At 59.2% G+C, this 25,264-nt stretch overlaps 1 protein-coding gene across 2 annotated transcripts in view; it reads right to left on the bottom strand.

The window, feature by feature from the left end:
• Positions 1-291: 291 nt before the first annotated feature.
• SDK2 (sidekick cell adhesion molecule 2) overlaps positions 292-25,264 on the bottom strand; it is a 41,862-nt gene continuing 16,889 nt past the window's right edge. Inside the window, exons 3-45 of one of the 2 annotated variants that reach the window (XM_052687630.1) lie at positions 19,081-19,187; positions 18,242-18,389; positions 16,975-17,108; positions 15,931-16,042; positions 15,601-15,791; positions 15,410-15,493; positions 15,140-15,334; positions 14,885-15,001; positions 14,558-14,725; positions 14,246-14,348; positions 13,884-14,060; positions 13,669-13,805; positions 13,298-13,445; positions 13,087-13,227; positions 12,828-13,009; positions 12,461-12,576; positions 11,574-11,769; positions 11,272-11,370; positions 10,882-11,073; positions 10,671-10,792; positions 10,493-10,602; positions 10,261-10,411; positions 9,920-10,157; positions 9,727-9,842; positions 9,396-9,585; positions 9,068-9,166; positions 8,602-8,796; positions 8,324-8,525; positions 8,025-8,128; positions 7,840-7,910; positions 7,542-7,677; positions 6,884-6,940; positions 6,544-6,645; positions 6,258-6,373; positions 5,350-5,536; positions 5,105-5,242; positions 4,877-5,038; positions 4,619-4,744; positions 3,806-3,970; positions 3,531-3,671; positions 2,719-2,857; positions 2,450-2,576; positions 292-1,488 (exon numbers count right to left, since the gene is read on the bottom strand). In XM_052687630.1, the coding sequence (XP_052543590.1) occupies positions 1,135-1,488; positions 2,450-2,576; positions 2,719-2,857; positions 3,531-3,671; positions 3,806-3,970; positions 4,619-4,744; positions 4,877-5,038; positions 5,105-5,242; positions 5,350-5,536; positions 6,258-6,373; positions 6,544-6,645; positions 6,884-6,940; positions 7,542-7,677; positions 7,840-7,910; positions 8,025-8,128; positions 8,324-8,525; positions 8,602-8,796; positions 9,068-9,166; positions 9,396-9,585; positions 9,727-9,842; positions 9,920-10,157; positions 10,261-10,411; positions 10,493-10,602; positions 10,671-10,792; positions 10,882-11,073; positions 11,272-11,370; positions 11,574-11,769; positions 12,461-12,576; positions 12,828-13,009; positions 13,087-13,227; positions 13,298-13,445; positions 13,669-13,805; positions 13,884-14,060; positions 14,246-14,348; positions 14,558-14,725; positions 14,885-15,001; positions 15,140-15,334; positions 15,410-15,493; positions 15,601-15,791; positions 15,931-16,042; positions 16,975-17,108; positions 18,242-18,389; positions 19,081-19,187 (6,295 nt within the window). In that variant the 3' untranslated portion in view covers positions 292-1,134. Of the gene's footprint in view, positions 1,489-2,449; positions 2,577-2,718; positions 2,858-3,530; positions 3,672-3,805; positions 3,971-4,618; positions 4,745-4,876; positions 5,243-5,349; positions 5,537-6,257; positions 6,374-6,543; positions 6,646-6,883; positions 6,941-7,541; positions 7,678-7,839; positions 7,911-8,024; positions 8,129-8,323; positions 8,526-8,601; positions 8,797-9,067; positions 9,167-9,395; positions 9,586-9,726; positions 9,843-9,919; positions 10,158-10,260; positions 10,412-10,492; positions 10,603-10,670; positions 10,793-10,881; positions 11,074-11,271; positions 11,371-11,573; positions 11,770-12,460; positions 12,577-12,827; positions 13,010-13,086; positions 13,228-13,297; positions 13,446-13,668; positions 13,806-13,883; positions 14,061-14,245; positions 14,349-14,557; positions 14,726-14,884; positions 15,002-15,139; positions 15,335-15,409; positions 15,494-15,600; positions 15,881-15,930; positions 16,043-16,974; positions 17,109-18,241; positions 18,390-19,080; positions 19,188-25,264 lie in introns of those variants that run through there. The other variant, XM_052687629.1, reaches the window with a different exon arrangement.

Genomic DNA, 25,264 nt, shown 5'->3' with positions numbered 1-25,264 from the left:
CAGGTGGCAGCGGCTGGGGAGCAGCATCCCCCATTCCTCCCCAGCCCAGGGGAAAGGTGGAGAGGGCACCACATCATGCACCCAGCTCCAACCGGTCCCCAAAAGCAGCGCTTGCACAAACACCCCCCACGTCTGCAACCAGCCCCATGGTCCCAGTGAAAAAGCAGCCCCAACCAGGGAGCTGTGTGCTGAGCTGTGCCATTGGGCTGACTATCAGTGCAGCAGGTTGGACAGACACATCATACTGGCTCCTTCTCCAGCACAGCACGGTGACAGACAGGTGAGACAGGGTCATCCTCAGGCTGTTTATTGGCATCTCTCGGTGCAGCCCCACCAGCTGGTACCTGGCTCACCAATAGGCAATAGAAGAGGGGAGAGGTTTGCTATGCAGAGAGCACCAAAACCACCCCCTCTCCAGCCCCAGAGCACACCGGGCGTCACCACCGTGTGCCTCTTAAGCTCCCAGGCCTCTGCACAAAACAGAATTAAAATAAAAACACCTCCACGCTGCCAGAGAGGCAGAGGAGCAGCCACAGTCACTGCGTCACCCCGCCGAGTCCTCTCCAGGGTGCAAATCATGGGAGACATCAGCACCACTTGCACCCCTGGGGGCTGCGCTGAGCCAGGGGCAAACAAAGAGGGCAATTCATCGTCCACATGGCTGCTGGCCCCATTTCTCAGAGGGTCCAGGCTGGGGGCTTCACCCCCAGAAGGTTACACAAACAGAGCCCCTCTCCCCACACAGTCTCCTCTGCATCACCGCCCATTCCCACATCCTTGTGGGACCCATAAGTTGGGCTGTGGCACAGCCAGGACCCCTCTGCAGCCTCCAGCCAAAGGGTCCTTAACACAGAAAGCTTTGGCCAAAAAGAGGAGCTGGGTTTTGCCCCCAGCCCCAGCACTGTCACTTGGCATCCTGCTCCAAGTCCTGCAAAGGAAAGGAAAAAGCCTGAACCTGAGCAGCCCCTCCTCAGGCTCTCAGCATCTCCGTCCTCTTCTCCTCCTTGACACTTATTTCCTTGATTTCTTGCATTCTTTTTTTTTCTTTTTTTTTTTTTCCTTTTTTTTTTTCTTTTTTTTTTTTTTTTTGCTCCTTTGTTTCGTGTGGTTTTCTTCTGCTCTCCCCTTTAAGTATCAAACAAAAGAGGAAAACCCAGCGATGGGGGCTCTGGAGCCGGGGGCCAGGCTGCTGGGCGGGCGGTACAAGGTGCCAGGTTGGCTGGGGGGGTTGCCAGGGGTCTGTGGGGTGGGAGTCCTGCTGGCTTTGGGCCGGAAGAGGCTGCCCTGCTGTGTGGAGGTGCTGTTGGAGAGGGGTGTGTGGTCGGGCTCCCCGGAGTCGCTCTCGGTGTAGCTGTACGCCTGCGCCCGTGAGATGCCCTTCTGCTGCCTCCGCCACGAGTTGTAGTAGGTGGGGTCACTGATGTAGTGGTTGACAAAGGAGTGGGCTTTCTGGTGACCAGGGTCCACCTCGTACTCGCTGTCGCTGCCCTAAGGGACAATGCAAAGAGTGAACGTGGGGCAGAGCCGCCCGTCGCCACCGAATCACAGAGTAACGATCATCAAAGATGGGGAGAGCTTTCCCAAAAGATGGAGGGGGGTGAGAACGGCTGCAGCACAGCAGGGGCGGTTCTGCTTTCTGCTCAAGCGAAATAAAACCTCGCACAAAAGGGCTGCGTGGCCCTGGGGCCCCGTTGTCCCCGGGGTGTGAGGACGGGGGTGCTGGCGGGCGGCCGCCTGCCTCCTGCTCGCGGTAATTGGATTCAGCTTCTCCTCGGCGCGCACAAAGGGCCCATTGAGGGGCGGCGGGGAAGCAGCACCGCGCCAGCTTTCGGCTCTCGCCGCTCTTCACAGCTCCTCAAAGACACTCGATCTCCGCAGAAGGGAGCGGGGCTGGGATCCGCGAAAGGAACCAGTGCGGGTGGAGAAAAGGGGGCTCGGGGCTGACCCTGCCTGGGGACAGGGCTGAGCTGCAGGGACCTCCCTCCCGACCCCCAGGCTTCGGTCTCCCCTTTGTCGCTGCTTTGCAGCATCCGGCCCCTGGGGTGGGTGATGCTCAGTGCTCCCTGGGGGCTGTGCTCCTGCCCGGCCACAGCTGCCCGCTGCTCCGCGAGGACACAACAGTGCCATTCTGCGGGCTTGGCAGAGCTGCGGCCGTTGCCATCGGTGACCGGGCAGCAGGACAGTCCCCAAGCCCGCGCTGTCCCCTGCAGTGCCACATCCCCTGCACATGGGTCGGGGCCGTGCCAGCTTCCCACTGGGTCTGTGCCTTGAGGCCGTGGGGAAGCGCTGCTTAAGGGCAGGATGGGGCACGGGACAGGCAGTGCTGTTCCCAAACACAACCCAGATCTGCACGGTGTGGGGAAGATGCATTAGGAAGGCTCCCAGCAGTGCTCATCTTTCTCCCAGCCCCTGAGCCCCCACGTCCCAGCCCTGTTTGTGCAGTGGGTACCTGGGAGTCGGAGACCTCGGAGGGTTTCTCCGTCAGGCTGCTGCTCTCGGCGGGGATCAGGTCGTTGTACTTTGTCACATCCTCATCCGAATAGTGCAAGCTGCCGGGGCTGGGGCGCGGCGGGGACCTTGGGGACAGGCAGGTGCTCAGCACAGGAGCAGCTCAGGGCACAGCGGGATGCCCTGAATACAGCAAGAGCCCCCCCAGGACTGTGCCCATGGGCACGATGTCTGACCAGCCCCTTCCTTTCCCATGGCACAGGCCCCTACCGGGTATAGATGCCATTCTTTCTGCAGAAGGAATTCTTGACGGAAAGGCGCCGGTTGTTGAGCTCCAGGGCAGGGAAGCTGCTCTCATCCAGGCTCACCATCTCACCGTGGGTCAGGGCGTTTCCCTTGGAGCCATTTCCTGCAGGACAGGGACTCAGCATCCTTCAGGCTCCCTGAGCCCTCCAAATGGGGAAGTGGCATGGGGTGATTCAGCCCCATCCCCTGCCCCATCTCCTGCCCACACTGAGGGCACTGCAGTCCGGGAACACCCATGAGATGCCCTGTGCCCCCAGCAGAGCCAAGCTTTGGCTCACACTCTGCCCTGCTGTGCTGCCTCCAGTTCAGCGGCTGTTTGCTTAATGAGGAGGTCTGGATTTTCCCCACAATTTGAGCCCTTGATACAGCTAAGAAAACAGGGCTGTGTTTGACTAATCCCAGTGACCTCCGCCGAGCCCCTGAGCTGCCCTGACTCCACAGCTGGCAGCAAGACAAACCGTTTATTTAATCCTCAGCTCCCAGCACTCTCCACATAGCATGCAGCAACTTCCTGGGACATCAGAAGAGCCCTGGAGCAGTCACCCTGAGGCAGGCTGGGTGCTGCTTTGGGTGCTCACCACCCCACTCAGACCCCAAAAGCAAGCGGGGATGCCCTAGAGAGACTCTGATATAGGGCAGGGCTCTGCAGCCCCCAAACGATTCCCCCTTGCCCAGCATGCAGCCTCCCCATCACACAGGCACATCATCCCTCCTGATGTCCCCAGCAGGTCCCCACCACTGTCACCACCCCAGAATAGCAGAACCCCAGCGCTCACCCGAGTCTGACTTCTTGGCATACTTCTTGCTCTGCCCACGGATGATGAGCACAAAGACGAGCAGGAGGATGAAGATGAGCCCCACCAGGGCAATAACCACCAGGAACCACCACTCCTCATAGAAGGGGTTGGCTTTCTGGGCTGGGGCACAGCATGGGACGGGATCAGAAAGGGACTGCCAGGGGTGGGCAAACTGGTATGGATAAGGGGACTCCAGGAGGGTCGAGCTAGTGAAATGGGGATAAGCAGGAGGATTCAGCATCCCCTGGGGGTACCTGAGACAGAGGGGGATGGTGTGCTGGGGGTCCCATAGCCATAATCATTGACAGCGATGACACGGAAGTCGTAGCTGACCCCCTGCTTGAGGATGTCCATGCTGAAGGTGTAGGAGGTCACTTCTTTGGGAATGTCTTTGATGAGGATGTCCCAGAGCCCCTCGTCTGGAGGAGAGAAGGGGATGGGAGGGCGAATTGATTTCCAGGCAGGGAACATGTCCCTCTGCAGCCCCTCTTCCATTCCCCTCCCCACACCCACACTGGGAGCATCCCCTCTGCCATCTGGAGCCAAGCTCGCTCGCTGCAGCATCGTTAACATGCCACAGCATTCCCACAGAGCTGATTTATCACCACCCTCCTCGTGGCCAAGGGCAAGGCAGCTCCCTGGGGAGCACACAACCACACAGCACCGGCTCCCCATTAACAATTGGTCACATCATCTGTGCTGTGATCTGCAGCACAGAGAAGTCATTAGTGCCAGGATAGAGGAGAAAGAGCAGCTGTGCCCGCAGCTCCCTGCTGCAGGAGTGGGGACTCTTGTTCAGCAGCCCTCCCAGTTCAGGATGGCCTCAGTGCCCCTTGGTCCAATTCCCCTGGCTGAGGGGACACCACGACTTCTATGACTGTGAAATCTGCGCTGCTTGGTGACTCGCTCGCCCCTTTCCATCTATCCCTTATTAGCATTCTCAGGGCAAGCACACAGCCAACACCAGCTGCTAACCCCTAACTCAGCCCACTGCACGTCCAGGAAGAGCTGGTGCTCCCTGCCTCAGTTTCCCTAAGCCCAGAACACCACTGGTGGAGCTGCAGTACCTGAAGGCCGAGCCTCAATGACGTATCTTGTGATGGGTCCTTGGCCGGGGTCTCCACTCGTCCAATGGATGGTGATGGCTGAGCCATAGCGGGAGATGAAGGGCTCTCCAGGAGGGCCAGGGGCACCTGGGGACCCAGAGCAGAGCTGGTGGCACAAGGGGACAACCCACATGGGACTCACATGGGGGATGAGCACCGGGGAAGCGTCCCCAGCCATAGCTCCTCTATCACCCCAGCACCCCCACAGCCCCCCGCTACCTTCCCCTGGCCCTGTGGTGATGTTGGCTTCAACGTCTGGTCCGTAGGTGAAGGTTTTAGCCCTGATCCGGAACCGGTAGGTGATGCCCTCAGCCAGGTCCTTCACCTTCATCCACAGCGGGCTGTTTCCCTTCACATCCACCGTCACAATCTTACTGACACCTGCAGGGATGGACGCTGAGCCGGGACCCCCCCGAGTCCCCTCGGATGCCCCCGCTGTGCCCTCACCGTCCACGGGCATGCAGGGCTCATAGATCAGCCTGTAACCCTCCAGGATGCCATTGGGCAGCGGTGGTGGCTCCCAGGACACGTTCACTGATGTGGTGGTCAGCTCACTGAATCGGATGGAACCGGGGGCGCTGGGGGCTGCAAGGGAATGTGGGGGGAGTGAAGGACAGCTCAGTGCTCCTGGGGACTCTCCAGCACCACATCAGCCCCAAGCACTGCCCTGTGGAGCTGTGCCATGGCCCCACCTGCCTGCTGTGTCCGGGCCGTAACTGGGGTGCTGCGGGGTCCGTCTCCAGCAGCATTGAAGGCAGCGATGCTGACCCAGTAGGAGGTGTATCCCGTCAGGTTCTTCAGCTTCACCCCAGTCTCGGGCAGGAACAGTGTCTTCACCCGTGCACTCTCATTCTGCCGCTGTGCCTCCCAGAAGTGGATCTGCAGGTTCAGAAGAGGTGGTACTGACACCCCAGCTTGGTGTGTGATGCCAATTCATTCCTCCTCCCCACCAAAGCCTTGTGCTCAGCCAGCCGGCACAGCCCTACTTTAAGCCCCCAGTCCTGGAGTGGCTAGAGCTCTGGGTATGCCAGAGGGAAAACCCAGTCCCCCTCCAGCATGCCTCCAGCATGGCTCCAGGCAATGCCAGGCATCAGACAGACTGTTGCTTGCAGCTGGCTAAGGGACAAGCATCAGTGCACTGTACATCAGTCGTGCTGAGATCACCTCTGAGCTGCTGCCAAATCTCAAAGGACAGGGCTGGGAAGGAGGAATCACGATGGATGCGGATCTAGAGTGCAGGGCAGGGCAGCCCGGCTGCATTCCCATCAGTGACCCTATCAGATCCCCAGCATCCCGCACCGGGGACCGGGCGCATCCGAGGACCGAAGGCGCCCTCTGGTGCTCAGAGGCGGGCAGAGCCACCCGGCTCGTCCCCACATCCCTTCCCCGTCGGCACGCACAGCATTTTCCTGGAAACCCAGCCAGGTACCCAGCTTCTCACCAGGGTACCCAGCACCCTCCAACAACACTCGCACAGCATCTCCCCAGCACCTTCCCAGGGCACACGGCACTCTGCCAGCCTCTCCCCATGTCATCCCCACAGCCCCAGTATCCCGCAGCCCCAGCTCAGTGCCAACTCTCAGGTGATGGAGCCCGGTACCTTGTAGCCCTGGATGTCCCCGTTCTGGCTCTCAGCAGGTGGTGGCTCCCAGGTGACATCCAGCTGGGTGGCAGTGGCTGCCTTCACGGCCACGTTCTGCGGTGCTCCGGTGGGCACTGTGCAGAAGGAAGGAGCAGTTTCACAGCCCAGCTACAACCGAGGTGGGGGGGGAAAGCCTCCCACGATGTGCAATGGCCCATTGGGGCTGTAAAAAGGGGATGCAGGGAGGGCATAGGGACACAGGACAATGTACCAGGATTGTTCCAGCCCCCTCTGGCAAACTCACCTGCTTCACCTACAAAGACCTCCTGGGGGGGACTGGGGGGTCCCTCACCCACTGCGTTGTACACACTCATGCGAATCTCGTAGCGCCGGTGCTTGCTCAGGTCTGTGGGGAGAGAGGAGATGGGTGAGCAGAATGCCACCTTCCCAAGGGACCCCACAGAACCCCCTCTCCAGGAAACACGAGAGTGTTCCCAAGGGGCAGCGGCAGCAGACAAGCAGAGGTGTCCCCTGGACACAGGACGTGAGGATTCACCTCGTAGAACAGGCAGGCAGAACAGGGGAGAGAACAGGGGAGAGGCACAGGGGGTGGCAGTGTGTGGGGACAGGGAGCAGTGACTTACTGTCCAGTTCGTACTGGGTGAGGGACACCTCGCTGAGGTTGTGCACGGCATAGACAGCTGGGTGGCACAGAGTGGTGAAAGCAAGCAGTGTTAGTCCTCCTTCCAGCACTGCTTCCCACCCAGGGTACCCAAAAGGAGCCCATCACCTCTGAGGACTGTCACAGCACTGAGGAGCCCTCTAGTCCCCCCATCCCCTGAATAGGACAAGCAGGATCTGGGCATCAGGGTCCCCATGGGGGATCAACTGCTGCTGGGAGCAGTCTTGGGCTCTACCCTTATCCCTCATGTCCCCATTGTTACTAAAGCAGCTGTGACCCCATTCCCTCCAGGGCCTGAGGATGGCAGCACACAGACACGCACAGCAGGAACATCACACAGACACCCGTGTTACATGCACACTTATGGACACCCGTGTGACAGGCACAGAGGGGTCTGAGCACAGCAGGACTCAGCCACACAGCACAGCACAGTGCGATAGGGACAGTCTGACTGATGGCACAAAGGTGACAGCTCCGTAGGTCACAGCTTGGCTCCAGAATGGTACCCAGCACTGAACACTGGTGCAAAGCATGTGATGCAGGACACTGCCCTGCTGTCCCCCGCCCACCACCACTGTGCCCCACATGTCCCTGTGCTTCCCGAGGCCACAAACACTCACGGGTGAGCTCAGCCCACGTGGTGCTGGGGTTGCCAATGCTGTGCAGGGTGAAGCCACGCAGGGTGTCGTACAGCAGCTCACGGTAGCGGAGGCGGAAGCCCAGCAGGATCCCATTGATCTTGTCTTCAGATGGGGGCTGTGGAGCGGGGAAGGTGAGGGGCTGCTCTGAGCCAGCACCCCCTGAGATGGCTGCCCCCAGCCTCAGCAGGGTGCCTTGTACCCAATGCCCAGCCTTGGAGAGCCACGGAGTGCTGCACAGCACTGCCACCCCTCGGTGCCACCTCCATAGGGACAATACCTGCCAGCGGATGAGCACGGATGTGGTAGTGTGTGGGGTGACAGAGAGGATGGTGGGGGCTTCCTCGGGGGCTGCAGGGCAGAAGTAGGCGGTAAGGCTTCAGAGACAAGCAGGACACCTGATGCCACCATGTCAGTGCCACGCAGGAAGGCACAGCACCACCCCCAGCCCTCAGGGGCACCGACCTGCCTGCAGGGTGGTGAGCGACTCTGACTCCTCGCTGTACTCGCTGTCCCCGATGTCATTTGTCGCTTTCACACGGAACTTGTAGGAGGTGAAGGGCTTCAGCCTGCATGGGAACAGAGCAGGATGGGGACGGTGAGGCCATTAGGCACTCCTTGGGCTCCATCCCTCCCACAGTGCTTCAAAACCCTGCTGCGAGCGCTTCCCATCAGGTGGGAAAACCGAGGCACTGGGCAAGTGCCCAAAGCAGAGCCCATCTCTCAGCAACCCCACCGTGACTTGGCATTATTCCATGCCTCACCTGTCCACGATGACGGCCGTGGCATTGTGGCTGACGGATGCAGGGTGCAGTGCCCACTCACCGCTGGGCAGCTCACGGGTCTGCACCGTGTAGAAGCGGACGGGGGAGAGCCCATCACTGCCCGGCTCCCAGGACAGAAGAACACTGCGGGCACGCACGTCCTCCTGCCGCACCAGCGGCTTGCTGGGGGGCTGCGGGCGATCTGGAGGAGGCAGGGGGCTGGGAGCATCGTGGGCACAGCACCGGCACGCCGAGCCGCAGGCTGGACCCCCTCATACCTCTCTTTTCCGTGGTCACCACCAGGGCTTCAGCTGCCTCTCCCCAGCCCTTGCGGGTCTGTGCTGCGATGCGGAAGAGGTAGGTGGCCTCGGGCTGCAGGCCGGTGGCCGTGTACTGCCGTGTGCTGGGGCCCAGCACCTCGCTGACAGCCGCGTTGGCCGCGGTGGTGTTAAGGCGGTGGGTGAGCTGGTACGCTGCAGGGATGGGGGTGGCACCGTGGAGGACGGCCCCTCAGCACTCCCCATTGCCTCCCCTCCATCCTCGCCCCACTCCGAGCCAGCAGTGAGGGGGTCACTCCCTGCTATGTTTGGGGTGGAGCTTGCTGATGTGGGGGCAGCAGGCTCTGAGATGCTAAAAGGTGGCAGGGAGCTGGCCTCTCCCTCTCTCATATTGCTCCTGGCTCCCACAGGCTCTCTGAATCCCTCCGCAGAGCATCATGGCACGGCCACAGCAGCTCCCACCTACCCAGGATGATGCCGTTGGGGGCTGCAGGCGGCTGCCAGATGAGCCGCACAGAGGTCGTCCTCACTTCAGGAAACAGCATCCCCACAGGAGGCCCAGGTACTGGAATGAGAGAGGTGGGGTTCACCACAGAGCACACGAGTGAGTGCAGAATGCCCATCCCTATGCAGATAGCAACCATTCCCATCCTCTGGGAATGGCATCCTGCGTGTCCAGGTTAGAGAAGCCCCAGGGAGCAGAGATAGGAAGAGAGGGATGACATGACCTTAGGCACCCTGGGCACCCCTCGCTCTCTTGGGATCTTTCTGCCCTTCTGTGCACTGGCACTCACCATCATCCAGAGTCCTCTCGAGGACAGGGGGCTGGCTGGGCACGCCGTCCCCAATCCTGGTGAAGGCCAACACGCGGATCTCATACAGCGTGAATTTGCCCAGCCCTGTCAGCTGGGCGCTGCGGGAGGCATTGCCCTCTGCCAGCCAGAACTGGGCACGTGCTTCTGAATCCTTCTCCTTGTACATCACCTGAAACAAACCCATGTGACACAACTGGGCTTCCTAGGTCCCCCAGGGTGGAGCAGAACAGGCTCTCAGAGGTGGCACAGCCTGGGCAAGTTGTGGCTCCTGAGGCAGGGCACAGACACTGGGGCTGGTGTAGCTGCTCACCTTGTAGCCCAGGATGAGGCCGTTGCAGTCTGCCTCGGGGATGCTGTTCCATCGCACCAGCATGCTGCTGGAGGACGTGGCCTGTGCTGACACATTGCTGGGGCCGGAGGAGGGCACTGGGGGGGATGACAATGAAAGGTCAGCACTAGGAATGAGTGTAGGTCAGCACTGGGCCGGTAGGAGCTGCTGGTACCTGACTCCCGCGTTCGTCCCAGCACCAAATGGCTCCAGGGCCCTGAGCCAATGGCATTGAAGGCTTGGACCTGCACCCGGTACTCGGTCCACTCCTCCAGGTCCTCGATGGTGTACTCTCGCTCCACACGGTCATGGATGGTGTGCACCACTGCCCGCCCTCGCCCATCCGAGCGCAGGTAGCGGATCCGGTAGCCCACCGAGTCGGGGTTCCCATTGTATTCCTGCTCCAGGAGAGGCTGGCACAAACAGTCACCATCATTCCCAATGTCCCACAGCCACTCCAGGCTGTCCCAATGGGCACTGTGCCCACGGGTGCAGACCCTCAAGGTCCACCCTCACCATCCAGCGCAGCCACAGGCTGGTCTCACTGGCTGTCCGCAGGGTGACGTTAGCAGGTGCCACATCCGGGGGAGCCTGCAGGGTCTGGATCCTCCTGGAGGGTAGGCTGGGGGGGCTGGTGCCCACGATGTTCACCTGCCGCATGCGGAAACTGAGAGGGGAGAGCAGGGTCACAGCGGGGACCAGAGTGGTCTGGTCTCCTAGGAAGGATGGCACAGCCCTGGCCACTTGCCTGTAGTAGGTGTAGGGATTCAGATTGGGCACTTCCATGGAGCGGGCATCAGGCTCATTAGCCAGCTGGTGGACGAGGCCCCACTCTTCAGCTTCACCATTCTGGCCCACCTGCAGGAAGGCAGTGGGGTGAACTGCCCCCCCGGCATCCCTTTTGCCACCCCACAGCCATCCCATACCTGTGCCTCCACCTGCCAGCGAGAGATGGAGGTTTTGCCATCATAACCCGGGCGAAACTGCAGAGTGACGGAGCGGGGACCGATGTTGGAGATGCCCAAATTGGTGGGGGCACCGGGCAGCTCTGCAGGGACAGGGCAGGGTGGGTGGCACCAACTTGCTCCCCCCCAACTCCAGCTGCATCCCACGGTGTTCCCATACCACCACACTCACCTGGTGGCACTCCCGAGGAGATGGTGGAGGAAGAAACCTGGCCCTGGCCCTTGGAGGTCATGGCAGCCACCTCGATGGTGTAGGTGGTGAGGGCGGTGAGGCCGGTGACGCGGTACTCCAGCGTGACGTTGGGCAGGTAGTGGGTCACCCGTGTGTTGGTGCGGTTGTACTCCTCCCAGGAGATCCGGTAGCCTGAAGCACACCCCGTGCCATCAGCCCCCAGTCACCCACCCCGTGGGGCTGAGCAGGGTGCAGGGAGATGCTGTGGGGTTGGGTCATGGGAGATGCTGCGGGGTTGGAGGGCAAGTTGCTGTGAGGTCAGGGATTGCAGGAAGATGCTGTGAAGCTGATGCAGGCAGATGCCACAGAGTTGAGGTTCAGCATCCCTACCTGTCAGAATACCGTTCTTCTCCAGGGGCTCCTGCCAGCTGACCTTCAGGGATGTGTCCAAGATCTCACTGAAGCTCAGGTGTCCCACAGGACCAGGCACTGCCCAAAGACACCCGGGCTCAGCACACAGCCACGCACCCACGGGAGCCCATAGGACCCAACACGAAGCGGGCTCCCCAGGCACGGGGCTTCCCAGGGCTCACGGGCACCCCGTGCCACATCCTCCCCCAGCACCAGCAGGATCAGCCCCAAATCACTGGGCTGCTCACTGCCACCCTGGGGCGCGCAGAGCCTCCCCGTACCGTCCTCGTGGGTGCGCACCAGCTGGGGCGGGCTGCGCGGGCCGTCCCCCGGCGTAGTGAAGCACAGCACTGATGTCAAATACTCCGTGAACTTCTTCAGCCCCACCACGTAACCCACGTGGACGCTGTCCTGGAAGTTGGGCCGCACCGTCACCACCGTCGCCTCTTCCTCGTGTTCCGGCTCCCAGGCAATAAGCTGCAGGAATCGTAGGAAGGTAAGGAGGTGCTTGGACAGGCACCATGGTCCCCACCACACCAGCGCCACCCTCCGAGCATCCCCAGCCCCCTTTGTTTATTCAGCATTGATTAAATATCAATTAATGATGCAGGGAGCACTTGATGCTGCCTAACTGGTACGTGTGTACCCTTACGAGCCAATATGGAGCGTGCAATTAGTGATTAACTCCAATTGATAACAGCACGTAATCACCAGCTTGCCTTCGTTTAGGAGGTATGTTTGGGCATTTAATTGGTATTGTGCAAGATAGCCTATAGCAACTTAATTAAATACTAATTAGGCCCTAAAAATACTAATCAAAAATACTAAGTGGCATTTAATAAGAATGTTAAATATCCTACTTGCTCTGGTTATCTCATTTAGCAGCAATTAAATTCCTGAACTTCTTTTGAGTGGATTAAGAAACAAGTTTAATGTTTCAATTCAATTTAGTTAACGTAAATTTGAATTAATTGCAAATTGCAATTAATTACAGAGATTCCAAGACCACGCAAGTGTTAAATCTCAGTAAATATTGTTTTAACAGTTGGGCTGGAATCCATTAAAATAGCTGGGGGGGCTGCAAGGAGGAGTCATGCTACATTGTGTGGGTTGGCCAAGGGGCTTCCTGGTGCACGCTTCTCAGGGAGATCTGCGAGTGACCCCTCACCTTGTAGCCCTGATTGATGCCGTTGATGAACTGAGGGCTGGGGGGGTTCCAGGTGAAGCGGATGGTGGTGGAATTGGTGGCCTCAGTCTGCACGTTGCCCGGGGGCACAGTGGGCACTGTAAGGATGGAGGGCACGCTGGCAGCAGCTCCGGCTCTGCTGGGTCTCCTCCCTCAACACAGGGACCCCAGGCATCCAGGAGTGCCTCATCTTGGGGCCATGCCCAATGTTTGGTCCCTGTGCTCATCCCAGGTACCCCCCACCCATCCTCCTAAGCCCATCCCCATCACCTCTGTGACAGAGCACGGCTAGCCAAGCCAAGCTCCCACCCACTGGTGCAACCACCAAGCTCTGCCCAGCCCTGCCTACCTCCCTGCAGCGTCCACTCCGTCACCTTCATGCTGTACACCCCCAGGCCAGCGCTGTTGTACGCCGCCACCTCGATCTCGTAGTTGGTCCAGATGATGAGGTCCTCCAGGAGCAGATTGTTGACGTCAGCATTGGTGATGTTCTTGAACTGGTAGCCCACGGGCAGCCCGGCCAGGCAGTAGCTGGGGACCAGCTGTCATCAGCGCTGCATCCCAGGACAGTGGGGACAGGGTGCCCACGCTCCCCCACAGGCACCTACCGGATGATGTAGCCCTTCAGGACACCATTCTGGTGGCTCTCAGGGGGTGGCTGCCATTGGATCATGATGGACTGGTTGGTGCGGCCGCTGGCGATGACGTTCTGGGGCGGTGCAGAGGGCGGCTCCTCGGGCAGAGACACTCTGAGAGGCACCAGGTGAGGATGAGCACTCAGCCTATCCGTAGACACGTGTTCCCCCCACTGCCACTCACCTCTCTGTGTCCTTGCTGAACTGGCTCCTGCCCACATCGTTGACAGCACACAGGCGGAACTGGTAGGAACGGGCTGGCACCAATCCCCGCACCACCACCCATGTCAGCTCGGGGTCGACGCTGGCCAGCAGCACTGTCCAGGGTGCATCTGTGGGGAGAAAGCGGTGAGCAGGTGGAGAACACCTCAGGGTTCCTGCCTCCCCTGCCCACTGGTTGAGCAGTCCCACGGTCCTCAAGCTCCACACAGCATCTCTTCCCTTCCCAGTGTGATGACAGAGACCAGGCTTCAGCCCACATCTCCAGATGGGGGCAGCTGAGCCACCCCCACAGGGACAACCCCCAGGGTCTGGGAGGTGGGCACAGCCCCTTACTATTCTCAGAGATCTCCACGAGGTAACGCAGCAGCGGGCTGTTGCCATCGAAGGGCTTGGCCCAGGTCAGGTTGATGGCCCGCTTCTCCAGGGGGCTCAAGATGGCCACGGGGCTCTCGGGGGCATGGGGGAGCTGCCTGGACGGGGCGGGGGACACGGCGGTTAGGGCTGGGGGCACAGTGGGACACGCAGCACCCATGGGGTGGGGGTCTCACCGAACACGGAGGTGGGCACTGCGTGAGTCGTTGCCACCAGCCGAGAGCACCTTGCAGGTGTAGGTGCCGATGTCCCCCGACCAGGTCTGGGAGATGTGCAGTGTGCCCGCCTCGTCCAGCCGCAGCCGGGGGCCGCTCTCCATGCCCAGTGGTGCACCATCCTTCTCCCAGACGTACCTGTGCCAGGTGGGAACCCAATGGGGTCCAGGTGGGAACACAACGGGGTCCTGGCACCGTGCAGCCTCCCGGCAGGGGGGACCCAGTGCCGGGATCCCCATGCATACGGCACCAGGTGGCACTGCAGGACCACCGAGCGCCAGCACAGAGCACATCCCGCTTCATCCCCCCGCCCTGACCCCCACCTGACATCCACACTGGGGTCGTGGGTGACGCCGCAGCTCATGGAGGCCTTGGTGCCCTTGATGACGCTCTGGTCCTGCGGTGGGTCGGTGATGCGTGTCCGTGCTGTAGGGGGAAAGGATGAGGGAATGGCACTGCCTGAGGGGCTGCAGGGTGCTGGCAAAGGTGTAGATCCACCCAGCTAATAGGACTGGGGACAGCGTCACAGGCGGCCACGTGGGTGCAAGTCTTAGCATCCCTCCAAGCAGAGCAGCCACGTTCTAGTCCCTGGCACTGCACCCAGCAGGGTCTGACCTGCAATGCAGGCACCTTACCCCAGACCACCAGGTCAGCAGAGGCTTCATCCACGCCACGGGAGTTGGTGGCCAGGCAGGTGTAGGTGCCGGCATCAGTCAGGTGCGCGGGGCTGATGAGCAGGCTGCCCGACTCCAGCAGGGTGAAGCGCGGGAGCTGCACCGAGCCGCTGGCCAGGATCCGCTCCCCTGGGGGACAACGAGGGGTCTGTCACCCACAGCCATCAGCCAAGCAACGAGCTCAGGACCAAACCAGGAGGATGAAGATTTGGTTGAGCCCTGTGCAACGAGCTTGCCAAGGACCCCCTGGACCATGCAGGCAGGGCACCATGCCCCCAGCCCCTTTACCTTTCTGCCAGGTGATGGCTGGGCGTGGAGCCCCCGAGGTCTCACAGTTGAGGATTACAGACATGCCATCGATCACCGTGCTGTCCTGGGGACCCCTCGTGATGTTGGGGGCAATGCCTACGGAGCAAAGAGATGCACAGATACCCCCGAAGCCCTCCCCAGTGCTTAGTCTTGGCAAAGGGGTCTGTCCCTGTCTGGGGGGTCCCATCCCATGCAGGGCATCCTGGGCTCTGGGACAGGGGGGCTGACACCTACTGGTCACAGCCAGGTACGTGGTGGTCTGCACCTCTCCGGCCGCATTGCGGGCGAAGCACTGGAACATGCCAGTGTCATCAGGGAGCAGCCCACTGATCTGCAGGCTGCCATCTGCCAGCAGCTGGAAGCGGGACAGCTGCTCCGGATGGATGAGGGATGCGTCCTTGTACCAGGCCATATCAGGAGGTGGCACACCTGCAAGGATGGGGTTGGGTCAGGCATAGGAAAATGTTAGGTGCGAGACCACAGCAGGCACGGGGTGCAGTTCACCTTTGGCTTGGCAAGGGATGGCCACCACCTTCTCCATCTCAGCTGTGATGTGCCTCTCCGGCTCCTTGACAAACTGCGGGGGCTCTGCAAAGGGAAACAAGGAGACAGGCAGCGTTAGCACTGGGATTCTCCACACCCATCCTGAGGGGCTGAGCCCGGCCCCACTCATTGCATGCACGGCAGTGCCTCACCCAGCACGGACAGGTAGGCACCCTCAGCCACAGCAGGCACACTGCTGCTGCGCAGCACAGCCTCGCACTCATAGTAGCCACTGTCACCCAGCGTGGGGTTGAGGATGGTGAGCCGGCGGCTGTAGTCACTGATGCCACTGGAGATGGGCACGCCGTCCTTCTTCCAGATGATGTGCAGTTTGATCAGTGGCCTGGGGAGGGGAGGGGCAGGAGGATGCCATGAGCCAGCCCCCCTGCATCCCATACCTCCTACCCCATGGCGCATCTCACCCCTGGTGAACAGAGCTGATGGGGGTCCCCCAGCCCCATCCCATCCCCGCTGCTACTCGCCTGGCGTTGGCCACGCACTCCATGGTCACCTCTGAGGTCCCGGCCACCACGCTGGTGTTCCTGGGTGGGACAATGATGGTGGGTGCGATGGGATCGGCAGGGCCACCCACGTCTGGGGAGAAGCAGGCCAGAGCGACAGCCATCAGCACCACCACCCCCCCTCCATATGCCATGGGGGGGCAGGAACTGCAGGGCTCTGCTCTCCTGCAGCACACCCAGCCCATCACAGTGGCATCTGGGAGTTTCTCAGCTCCCCATTCACCCTCTCCTCCCATAGGATCCTGTGTCCCCACAGCCTCCACCCCATACAGCAGCTCCTGCACGGCACCAGCTGGCAGGGAAGGAGGAGAAGGGAGTATATAAAGCAAAATAATTGCAACAATAAAAAACCCTCATGTAGACGCTGTAAAAATGTGATCGTCGTGAAAGCTGCTGATATAGCTGAATCCATAAACATGGGCTCTAAGTTGTTTATTATGCACTGGGATGCCAAGGTACGGAGCAGCTGATTAATGGGGCAGGAGGGAAAAGGGAACAGGCACAGCCCTGCATGGGAACGCATAACAGCAGCCATGGAGATAACAGCAGGAGCTGGGACAAGAGGATCAGCGTCACTTTGAGATATGTTCCTTAGGATGGGGTCATCACTCGGATAGGTACCAGAGAGGGGACCCAGAGGGCAGGGGGCACACGGTTCTCCAATAGACTGAGGCTGGTCTAGAGCCACACGGACCGAGAGTGGTCTTTGGCCAGCACAGGGGCACCAGCAGGGCAGCAAAGGAGCTACTTGGCACCATCCTGTCCCAGATCCATCCCAGCACCTGAGGGCACCCCAGCAGCACCACGATTAGGATGGCACAGGGAGCAGGGCTCCGCTGGTGCTGCAATTAGCACTGGCCGCCGTCTGCAGCACAGCCCAAAGTGCCTAAATAAATTTGGAGGCAGCCAAACCGTTAAGTCAGCAGAAGAGGAGCCTCCAAAGAGATTTACTGCAAATTAAAGGTGGGTGGCAGCCAGGCGGCGCCGGGGGAGCGGGGCACTCACTGGCCACGGCGAGCGTGATGGGCTGGCTGGTCTTGTTGTCCCCGTTCTTGTCGTTCACTGCCTGCACGTAGTAACGTCCCGCATCCGGGGCCACCGTGGAGAGGATGACCAGGGTGTTATCCAGCGTGATGGCTCTGTGGGGTGAACGTGGCACAGGGGATGTGAGCCGAAGGAGGATCAATCGGGATCTCCCCACTACCCCACATCACGGGGGGGGAGATGGGATCGGACCATCCCAAACCCAATGGGGACACAACTGATGTGTCGGGACCCTCATTTCCCCGCCCCATGGGTACAGATGGGATCAGGCCATCCCAACCCTAAATACGTGCCCATCGTGCAGGGGAGCGTAGCTCAGCCACTGACCCTACAAATGAGCCACAGGCTGAGCCCCACGCTGCCCACCCACCCTCCCATGCACAGCATCCACAGAGCACAGTGGATAGTGCAGATTAATAGGGCCCAGGTTATTTATTTATTTTTTCTTAACGGAACGATCCAATCTGCTGGAAACATAAAATGGTTTGGGGAAGGGGGGTGGGGGGGGGGAAGAGTGGAATATATTTTACCATTAAATATGAGATAAAGGAGTTTTATCTCCTCAATCCTGCTTTGCAAATAGAAAAGAGACCAGTTCAATTCCTGCATAATGTGGGTTACAAATTCAATTCCCGCACGCCGTGCTGCCAGCGATGGGCTCAGCATGCAGCCCCATAGGGACGCCCCACATGCACACACCGTGCACGCTCCTCCACATCAGCTGCTGCCCTGGCACGTGCTGAGCCCCCCCCCGCCTCCCTCCCCTAAGGCTATTTTCTTTTTTTTTGTTGTTGTTAAATCTATTTCCCTGATGACAAACAGTCGCCAAGTCCCTCCCTGGGTTTTAGTGCAACAATCTCAAGACATCTGTTAAACATCCTCACTGCTGGTTGAACAAGGACGGCGGCAGCCGAGGGAAATGGACTATCTCTGGATGCTGGGGGGATGCTAGGGGGATACTGGGGTATACTGGGGGGATACTGGGATGGGGGTACTGCCAGAGTACCGGGAAGATACAGGGGAGATACTGGGATACTACTGAGGAGATAGTGGGGGGATACTGGGGAGGTATTGGGGTATAGGAGGGGAGTACTGGGAGAGTACTGGGAAGATGCAGGAGGATACAGAGGAGATAAGTGGGAAAGTAGAGGGAAGACACAGAGGAGATACTTGGAGAGCATTGGGGAGATATTGAGGGGGCACTGAGGAGGTACTGGGATATACTCACATTCGGCTGCTGGGGGAGATCTTGCGCCCATCACGGAACCAGGTGACCTGGGGCTGGGGGAAGCTGGCGATGCGAGGTGCCCGGATGACAGCTGCCTCCCCATGGGACACACTCTGCTCTGTCTCACTGTCCTCAAAACTCCCCATGTCTGCAGAACACGAGAGAGCAGCATCAGCGAGCGGCAGTGTGGGGACCCAGCAGGATCCATCCCCAGCAGGGAGCAGGCTGGAGGCGACAAGGATGGGCTCCCCACAAAGATGCAATAGGGCCATGCTGGGTTCTGCTCTCCCTTCATCCCAAGAGCCATCCTTGCAGCACTTGCAGCTGATTAACCCCATCACCCACAGGACCGTGCTGTGGGTTCAGTGAGGACGGCTCAGCCCTGGCACCGCTCGCCAATCCCTGCAGGGAGAAGCAAAGCATAACCTTGGCTCCACACACACGGTAGTGGCACCGCTGCCCTGCACAGCTGAGAGAAGCAGAAGCGAAGCAGGGTGCATTGAGAATGGGAAGTGGGGGGATTTTTATTGACTTCCCTTAATTGCTGTAATTAAAAACATGTAAAGAATCTCTTTTTAACGACTTTGCCATTATCATTAGTTGTTAGCGCAGCTGCCTTATTAATTTCCCATTAGCTCCCTGATTTGTCGCATAGAGGTTGATGAGGATAGGGCTGGGGGCAGCCCACAGGGAAGGGACGGCAAAGAGGGGACACAGAGCCACCAGCCCCCTGATAACCCCAGTGCTGATCCCCCTCCACCCCCCTCGGTTCAGCCCTCCTGGTCCCATCCCTCCCAGCTCAGGGCTGCCCAGTGTGCCACCCCACGTTTGTCACTTACAGGCCACCTGCACCTCGGTTTGGCGCTGCAGCAGGGCTCCCATCCGGTTGCGGACGATGCAGCGGTAGAACCCAGCATGCGTGCGGTCCAACGAGGTGATCATGTACCTATAGGATTGGGGGGCACTCAGCACACGGCCCCCGGGAGAGGCTGCAGGTCCCAGGCCAGCACTGCGGTTGTTTCATCAGGTCCTGACACCCTCCCCAAAAAAAAGTGGCTGCTGGAGGTGTGTGAGTGCGTGTGTGTGTGTGTGTGTGTGTGTGTGCAATGCGCCCCTCTGTGCATGCAGGCAAGGCCACGCATGCTGCAGGAACAACCCTAGCCCTAACCCATTTTCCTAGGAGGCTCACAGTTACGTTGCCAAGCACACTGCCGTGCTCCTTCCTGATCCATCCCCTGCATGGCTTGGAGCCATCAAAAGCTGAGACGCAGCCTGGGATGTGCAAACGGTGCCACCTCCTCCACAAAACCAACCTGGGGACACTTTGCCTGGGATGCCCCTTCCCACTCACACACACAGAGCTTCAACAGCCTCATCAGGGCACAGATGCTGGACACTGGGGCTGTCCTGGGAGTTCTGGGCATCCTGGCTGCCCAAAGCCCCTCCCCAGCCCCATGGACACCCAGAGTCTGAGCATCGCTCTGCAGCTGAGCCACCTTATCAGTCCTACTGCCCTCGTGGCTGCTCTTATCAGACAGCAGACCTGCAAGCTGATAAGCACATAAAGAGAATAACCACATCACTCGTCTTCCACCACTCAGCATCACCCCACTGTCACCAGACCTTCAGGGGTCATTCCCAGTCCCTGGGGTGGACACCCCCATCTGCTCCATGCCCCCAGAATGGACTGCAGCTCCCCCACTCTCACAGGCAGCAGCCCCATGGGGGACAGCTCTGCATCGCTGCCTCCCGAACAGGGAGTGCTCTGAGATAAAGTGGAGAGGGAATAAATAAGAAAGCTCCAACCCTCCTCGCCCGAAATCCAATCTTGCATTAAAGCACGCCGCAGGCTGTTGCAGCAGAGCTTTGTTTGTTCTTTTGATAACAGAGCGTAAATTAAACTTTCATAAGGCATGAGGAACACGTCTCCTCTGCTGGGGATCTCCTGGCATGGGAGCTGGGATGGGGGCTGCCCCCGAGCCAGGGTGGGTGCTCAGCCCCTGCCCCACATGCAGGAATTGCATATGGGAGTTGTGGGCTCTGGGATCTGGCCCCAGGCTGCTTTGGGGATGCCCTGACAGCTGTGCTATGGAGCAGGGCCGAGCTGGGTTTGCACACAGAGATAGTGCCTATGGGAATCTGGGTGTGGAAAAGGAGATGCAGGCATTCAGGAGCGAACCTGCTGGGAAGAGCCATGTGCCCACAGCCTGGCATGGTGGGGGTGGCAGCTCCAGCACAACACTGCCACCCATATGGGCATGGACAGGGCAGGATTTGGAGGGGTCCCATCTTCTCGTGAAAAGGAAACATGGCAGGGAGGAGGGGGAGGGTCACACAGCCCCAGCAAAGGGCACGCTGCGTGCCAGGGACTGCCCGCCCCCACTGGGAAGGGAGGATGCCCTTTGGGAACAAGTCCTTGAGCGTCACGGCTGATATTTAAAACGATCCCTGCAGGCTTTAAATAAGATATTTCAATTCCAGGGAGCTGTCAGGAACGGATGCGGACACCAGAAATAATGGGCACGCTCTCCTTGTGTTGTCCTCGCCCATAAATCACACGCACGCACCGCGACTCCCAGCCGCACGCACGGACGGACGGCGGCTGATGCCCACATGAACCCCACGCATGGAACCCCCTGGCCCTTCCTTCCACACCCCCACCACGCTCAGAGCACCCCCCGATGTGACGCATCCCCTCTGCAGCATTCCCCTATGGGCAGGGGGAGGCTTCACCCCCACGAGCCCAATTAGCAGAGCCCTGGCCCCGTGCCGCTGGAGCTGCAGGAGCTATTACAGCAACCAGCTTTGCACACACCTAAGCGGATGAAAATAGCCCGGAGAAAGGAAATCAATTACTGGGCGCAGTCTGGCCTGCAGTTATTAAGCAACGTGAGCAGAGACTTTGTTCTCTGCCACTTGGCTTCTGCAGAGCCTCCATCCCACATCGCTCCCATGCAATTTCCGCGAGCGTGGCCACAGGAGGACAGGGATTGAATTTGTGCTGCTCACGGGGTGGGAGGAGCAGGGAGGCACAAAGAGTGCGGTGCACAGCCCCCCTGATTCCAGTTGGGGGCTGCAGCACCCAAAAGCTGACCTAACCCGGTTGCTCTGCCCACAGGCATGTGCTGCACGGGTTCAGGCTGGGATAGAGGTCCTGCCCCACTCCCAGAGCATCCCTGGCTGCTGACGCCTCTGCTTCAGTGTTTGTTTGTTTTGCATTTAAGGACAGAGGTTGACAAGGCATTGTGCATGGGGAAAAGCACTTCTGAAGCAAGAAATGACCCACGCATCAAAACATGCCGAGATGACAAACAGCCACAGTCTCAAGGCTCGGTCAGGAGGCGGCTGTGCCATGCTCACACCGGGGGCCCTGAAGCCAGAAGCCACATGCCAGGGGACCACGGCTCCGCAGAGCTGCCAGCAGCAGGAGGAGGATGGGGCAGATGGATGGGATCACATCAGAAACCGCATCCTCTCCATCCATCTATGCAACCCAGAGGTGCCTGCGCCATTCCCGTCAGCAGCTCAGCTGTGCACATGGAAGCTTCCCAACCCCCATGGGGCTCCAGCCAGAATCAGAGCTGCAAACATCCCAAAGAAGCAGCTGCTTTCAATCTGGGGCACTCACATCACACCTACTCACCACAGAGGAGATGCCACTGGGCAGCCCAAAGGAAAAGCAACCCCTAAAGACATCCCCCCCCAACACGGGTGCCTGTGCAAGGACCCCTCCCCATCTTCCCACTGCTGTACCCACATGGCACAGCCCCGAGACGAGCCACAGCCCCTCTCATCCACAACCCTGGCAAGGCATTGGCAGCACCAACACCACAGGGCCCCAAAATGCTTCCTGTTCTGCTCCCCAGCACACTGCTTTGTTACTGTAGGGTCCCTAACAGTGCCCCCACACTTCAGCACAGCCCTGCCCCAGCCCTGGTTGATGCTTATGCCTCTATTATTGTAGGGTTGCTGAGAAGCGTGGGGCTGACACTGCAGAATTATTATTAGATTGAGGGGGTGGAGAGGGGCCGGGAAAAGCACCAGCCAAAGGATTTGATCCATCAAATTTAAAGCCAGAAGAGTACAGAAATCTGTGCAGTTCCTTCAATGCAGCACAGTAACAGCAACAGCTGGATCAGATTTTGGATAGAAGTGCACTGGCACAGCCCCCTTTGATTAATATCCTGTATAATGACTAATTAATTCTAGAGGGGACATGTATTTGAATAGTTACTGTGTGATAATGAAATGTCAAGTGAGCATTAAACACACTTAGCAGAGGTTTAACGACTCCCAGCATCCAAGCCATGTGCCCCAGCACCTCGCCCTGAGCTGGGCTCCTGCTCAATACAGCTTAAATACACCCCCCAGTACTTCATCAGCCCCCATTAAGCATGTTATTGAATCTCAATTAGCTCCCAATCGGAGAGGGTTCTGTTTGGACACATGTGGCTGGAGCCATCATCTCACTGCACACCACAAGGGATTCCTTCAGGTGAGGGAATCGCAAGGGCTCCATGAATCACTGCTTCCACAGGCCCTGCTGGAGCCCTGAGCCAATTAATAAGGAGCTCCTGCATCCCAGGGGCACAAGCAAAGCCGCCCCCCCTCACGCTGCCCTTACCCATCCTGAAGGGCTGCCCTGTCACACCATGCCACAGCAATGCAAGCAACCCCAACACACAGCAGGATAGAGCATTCACTTAATCTGCCTACAACCTCCCCCCACCTCTGCTCATCAACTCTTGTTAATTATATTAATTAGTGCCCCAGGCTGTGTTTCACACCTGGGCTGGCACAGAGCTCCCCCAGCAGCCAGCAAAGTGCTCCTGGTGGGCAGTGTCACAGCATGGGGGGGGCAGGAGTAGAGCACCCTGCATGCCCTCAGGCTGTGTCTTCGTAGGGGGGTCCTGGCTCTATTTTTACAAAAACTGAGGACAAAGTACGTTTTTCAAACAACTGGGAGCCTCTGAAGGCCATACAGGTTGGCAGTGAGCTGGGTTTGTAGCACACTGCGCTCCCTGCATCCCTGAGGGCCGCCCACCCCAACCCAGCAAAGGATCAGAGCAGAGGGACGAATCTGTCCCTCCTGGGTCTGCCCTCGCCATGCAAACCAACCCAGAGCTATGGGGGGGAACCCTGGCAAGGAGACACGAGGCTGCGCTTTGCCCAAGGGGAGCACTGGGAGGATGAGTGGTGCAGATGTTGTTTTGCTGGAGAAGTGAGGTGAGCAGCGCTGCGCTGAGGCTGGCATGTGTCAGAGCTGCATTTTTGCTTTCCTGGGCTCTGAGCTCCTGGCAAAGGGTTCTGGGCTCAGCTCTGGAGCTGCTGGGCTCCTCATGGGCATGGATGGATGTGGGAGAGAAGAAAGAGAGCTGACTGCAGATAGGAGATGCTTCTCCTTGGATATGTCTGTCCAGAGGTAATCTATGTGTAAGGCAATTTCCAAAGGCAGCAGGACTCGATGCAGTCCTTAATAGGACAATCTCATGTGATGAATTACCAGACCTAACTAATCTGCATGTTAAATTTCTGCTGTGAGAAATAAATATCCTCAATTCACCAGAGAAACGCTTTCCTTCGGAGGATTTCATTAAAGGCATCGAGCTGCCTGATTTGCATGTGATGATTCCTGGTATGAGAAGAAGTCAGGCTGCGGAGAGAGCTCATGGGAGAGCCTGGCACCAGAGCAATGGTGCGAAACAGAGATGGCCCTGGAGAGTGCAGTACTGGTGTGCCAGGGCACGGGAGCAGAGCATAAGGGATGGACCACTGCGTGGTGCCCAGGCATTGGGTCCCATGGGAGAGCCACCCCATGGATGGAGGATGTAAGTGGGGATGGCACTGCTGGTCTCCTGTCCCCAGCGATGCTCCCAAGGAGGGGACAGCTCTGTGCATGCGCACTGTCCCCTGGGGGTGCTCCCAAAGGGGACGCAGATCTGCCTGCACGTGGAGCCAGGAGGGTCTCCAGCCTCCCTGCAGCTCCCAGGGATGTTCCCACAGGGGATGGCTCAGTGTGTGCAGAGTCCCCATTACCTTGTGAGCCCCTCTTGCCTGTGGTCCCCAGAGATGCTCCCGAGGAGACGGCTCCATGCACACACAGAGCCAGCCTGGCTCCCACCACCCTGCAATCCCCAACTGCTTGCCATCCCCAGAGATGCTCCCGAGAGGGGACGGCTTCACACACACACGGTCTCCAGAGATGCTCCCAAGTGAGGGACTGCTCCACACATGCACAGAGCCAGATCCCTGGCTCCAGATCCCTCGTGCACGGGATACTCCTCAGCAGGACAGCTCCACCCGCACACAGAGGGATGTCCTTGTCCTTTGCTGGCCCAGCACCAGGGACCTGCAGAGCCTATTCCCCACCTGCCCTTCACCACACGCCAACGAGTCGCTCCCGTCGCAAGCTGGCGGCTGAATTGCTGCGGGAAGGAAAGGGCAGTTGCTATGGAAACACGCTGCCAAATTGGGAGAGAGCAGCTCCTCGACTTACAACGTGGGATCAAGCTCGTCCAGGCGAACAGACAGACAGGGGCAGCTCATGGAGTAGAGGGGATATGAGCCCCAGCTCCTGGGAAAATGGCTAGAAGGGGCAAAAACACATAAAAGGCGCAGGGCTGGGAGCAGCTGGAGGTGCAGCCGGGATGCACTGCTGCAGGAAGGGATGCGGGGAGGAGCAGGGAGGATGCTGAGGCTGAAGGCTCAATGACACACTGCCCTGGCCAGGAAGCGTGGCTCCCTGGGAGAGTGGCCTTGCTGGCAAGAAGGTGTGAGTTGCTATGGGTCCCACAGAGCAGGGACACGTGGGCTGGTGCCAGTCCCATGTGAGGTGTTGGCTGCACCCCACCACCACCAAGGTACCCCCAGCCTCAGCATCCCTTCCGCGCTCCCAGCCATCAGCCCCAGCTCTCCCCTCTCCAAGGATTACTCTGTTTCTAAACTCGTTAACTTTTAATTACCACCTTCCCACTGCCTGAGCGGGCTGGCTCTGCGCCACCTACATCTCTATTAAAATTCAAT

The sequence above is a fragment of the Tympanuchus pallidicinctus genome, unplaced genomic scaffold (genome assembly GCF_026119805.1).
Source record: "Tympanuchus pallidicinctus isolate F22 unplaced genomic scaffold, pur_lepc_1.0 scaffold23, whole genome shotgun sequence".
NCBI classification, from domain to species: domain Eukaryota; kingdom Metazoa; phylum Chordata; class Aves; order Galliformes; family Phasianidae; genus Tympanuchus; species Tympanuchus pallidicinctus.
The sequence above is the reverse complement of the archived record's forward strand: the minus strand, read 5'-3'. Positions and strand labels throughout refer to the sequence as shown.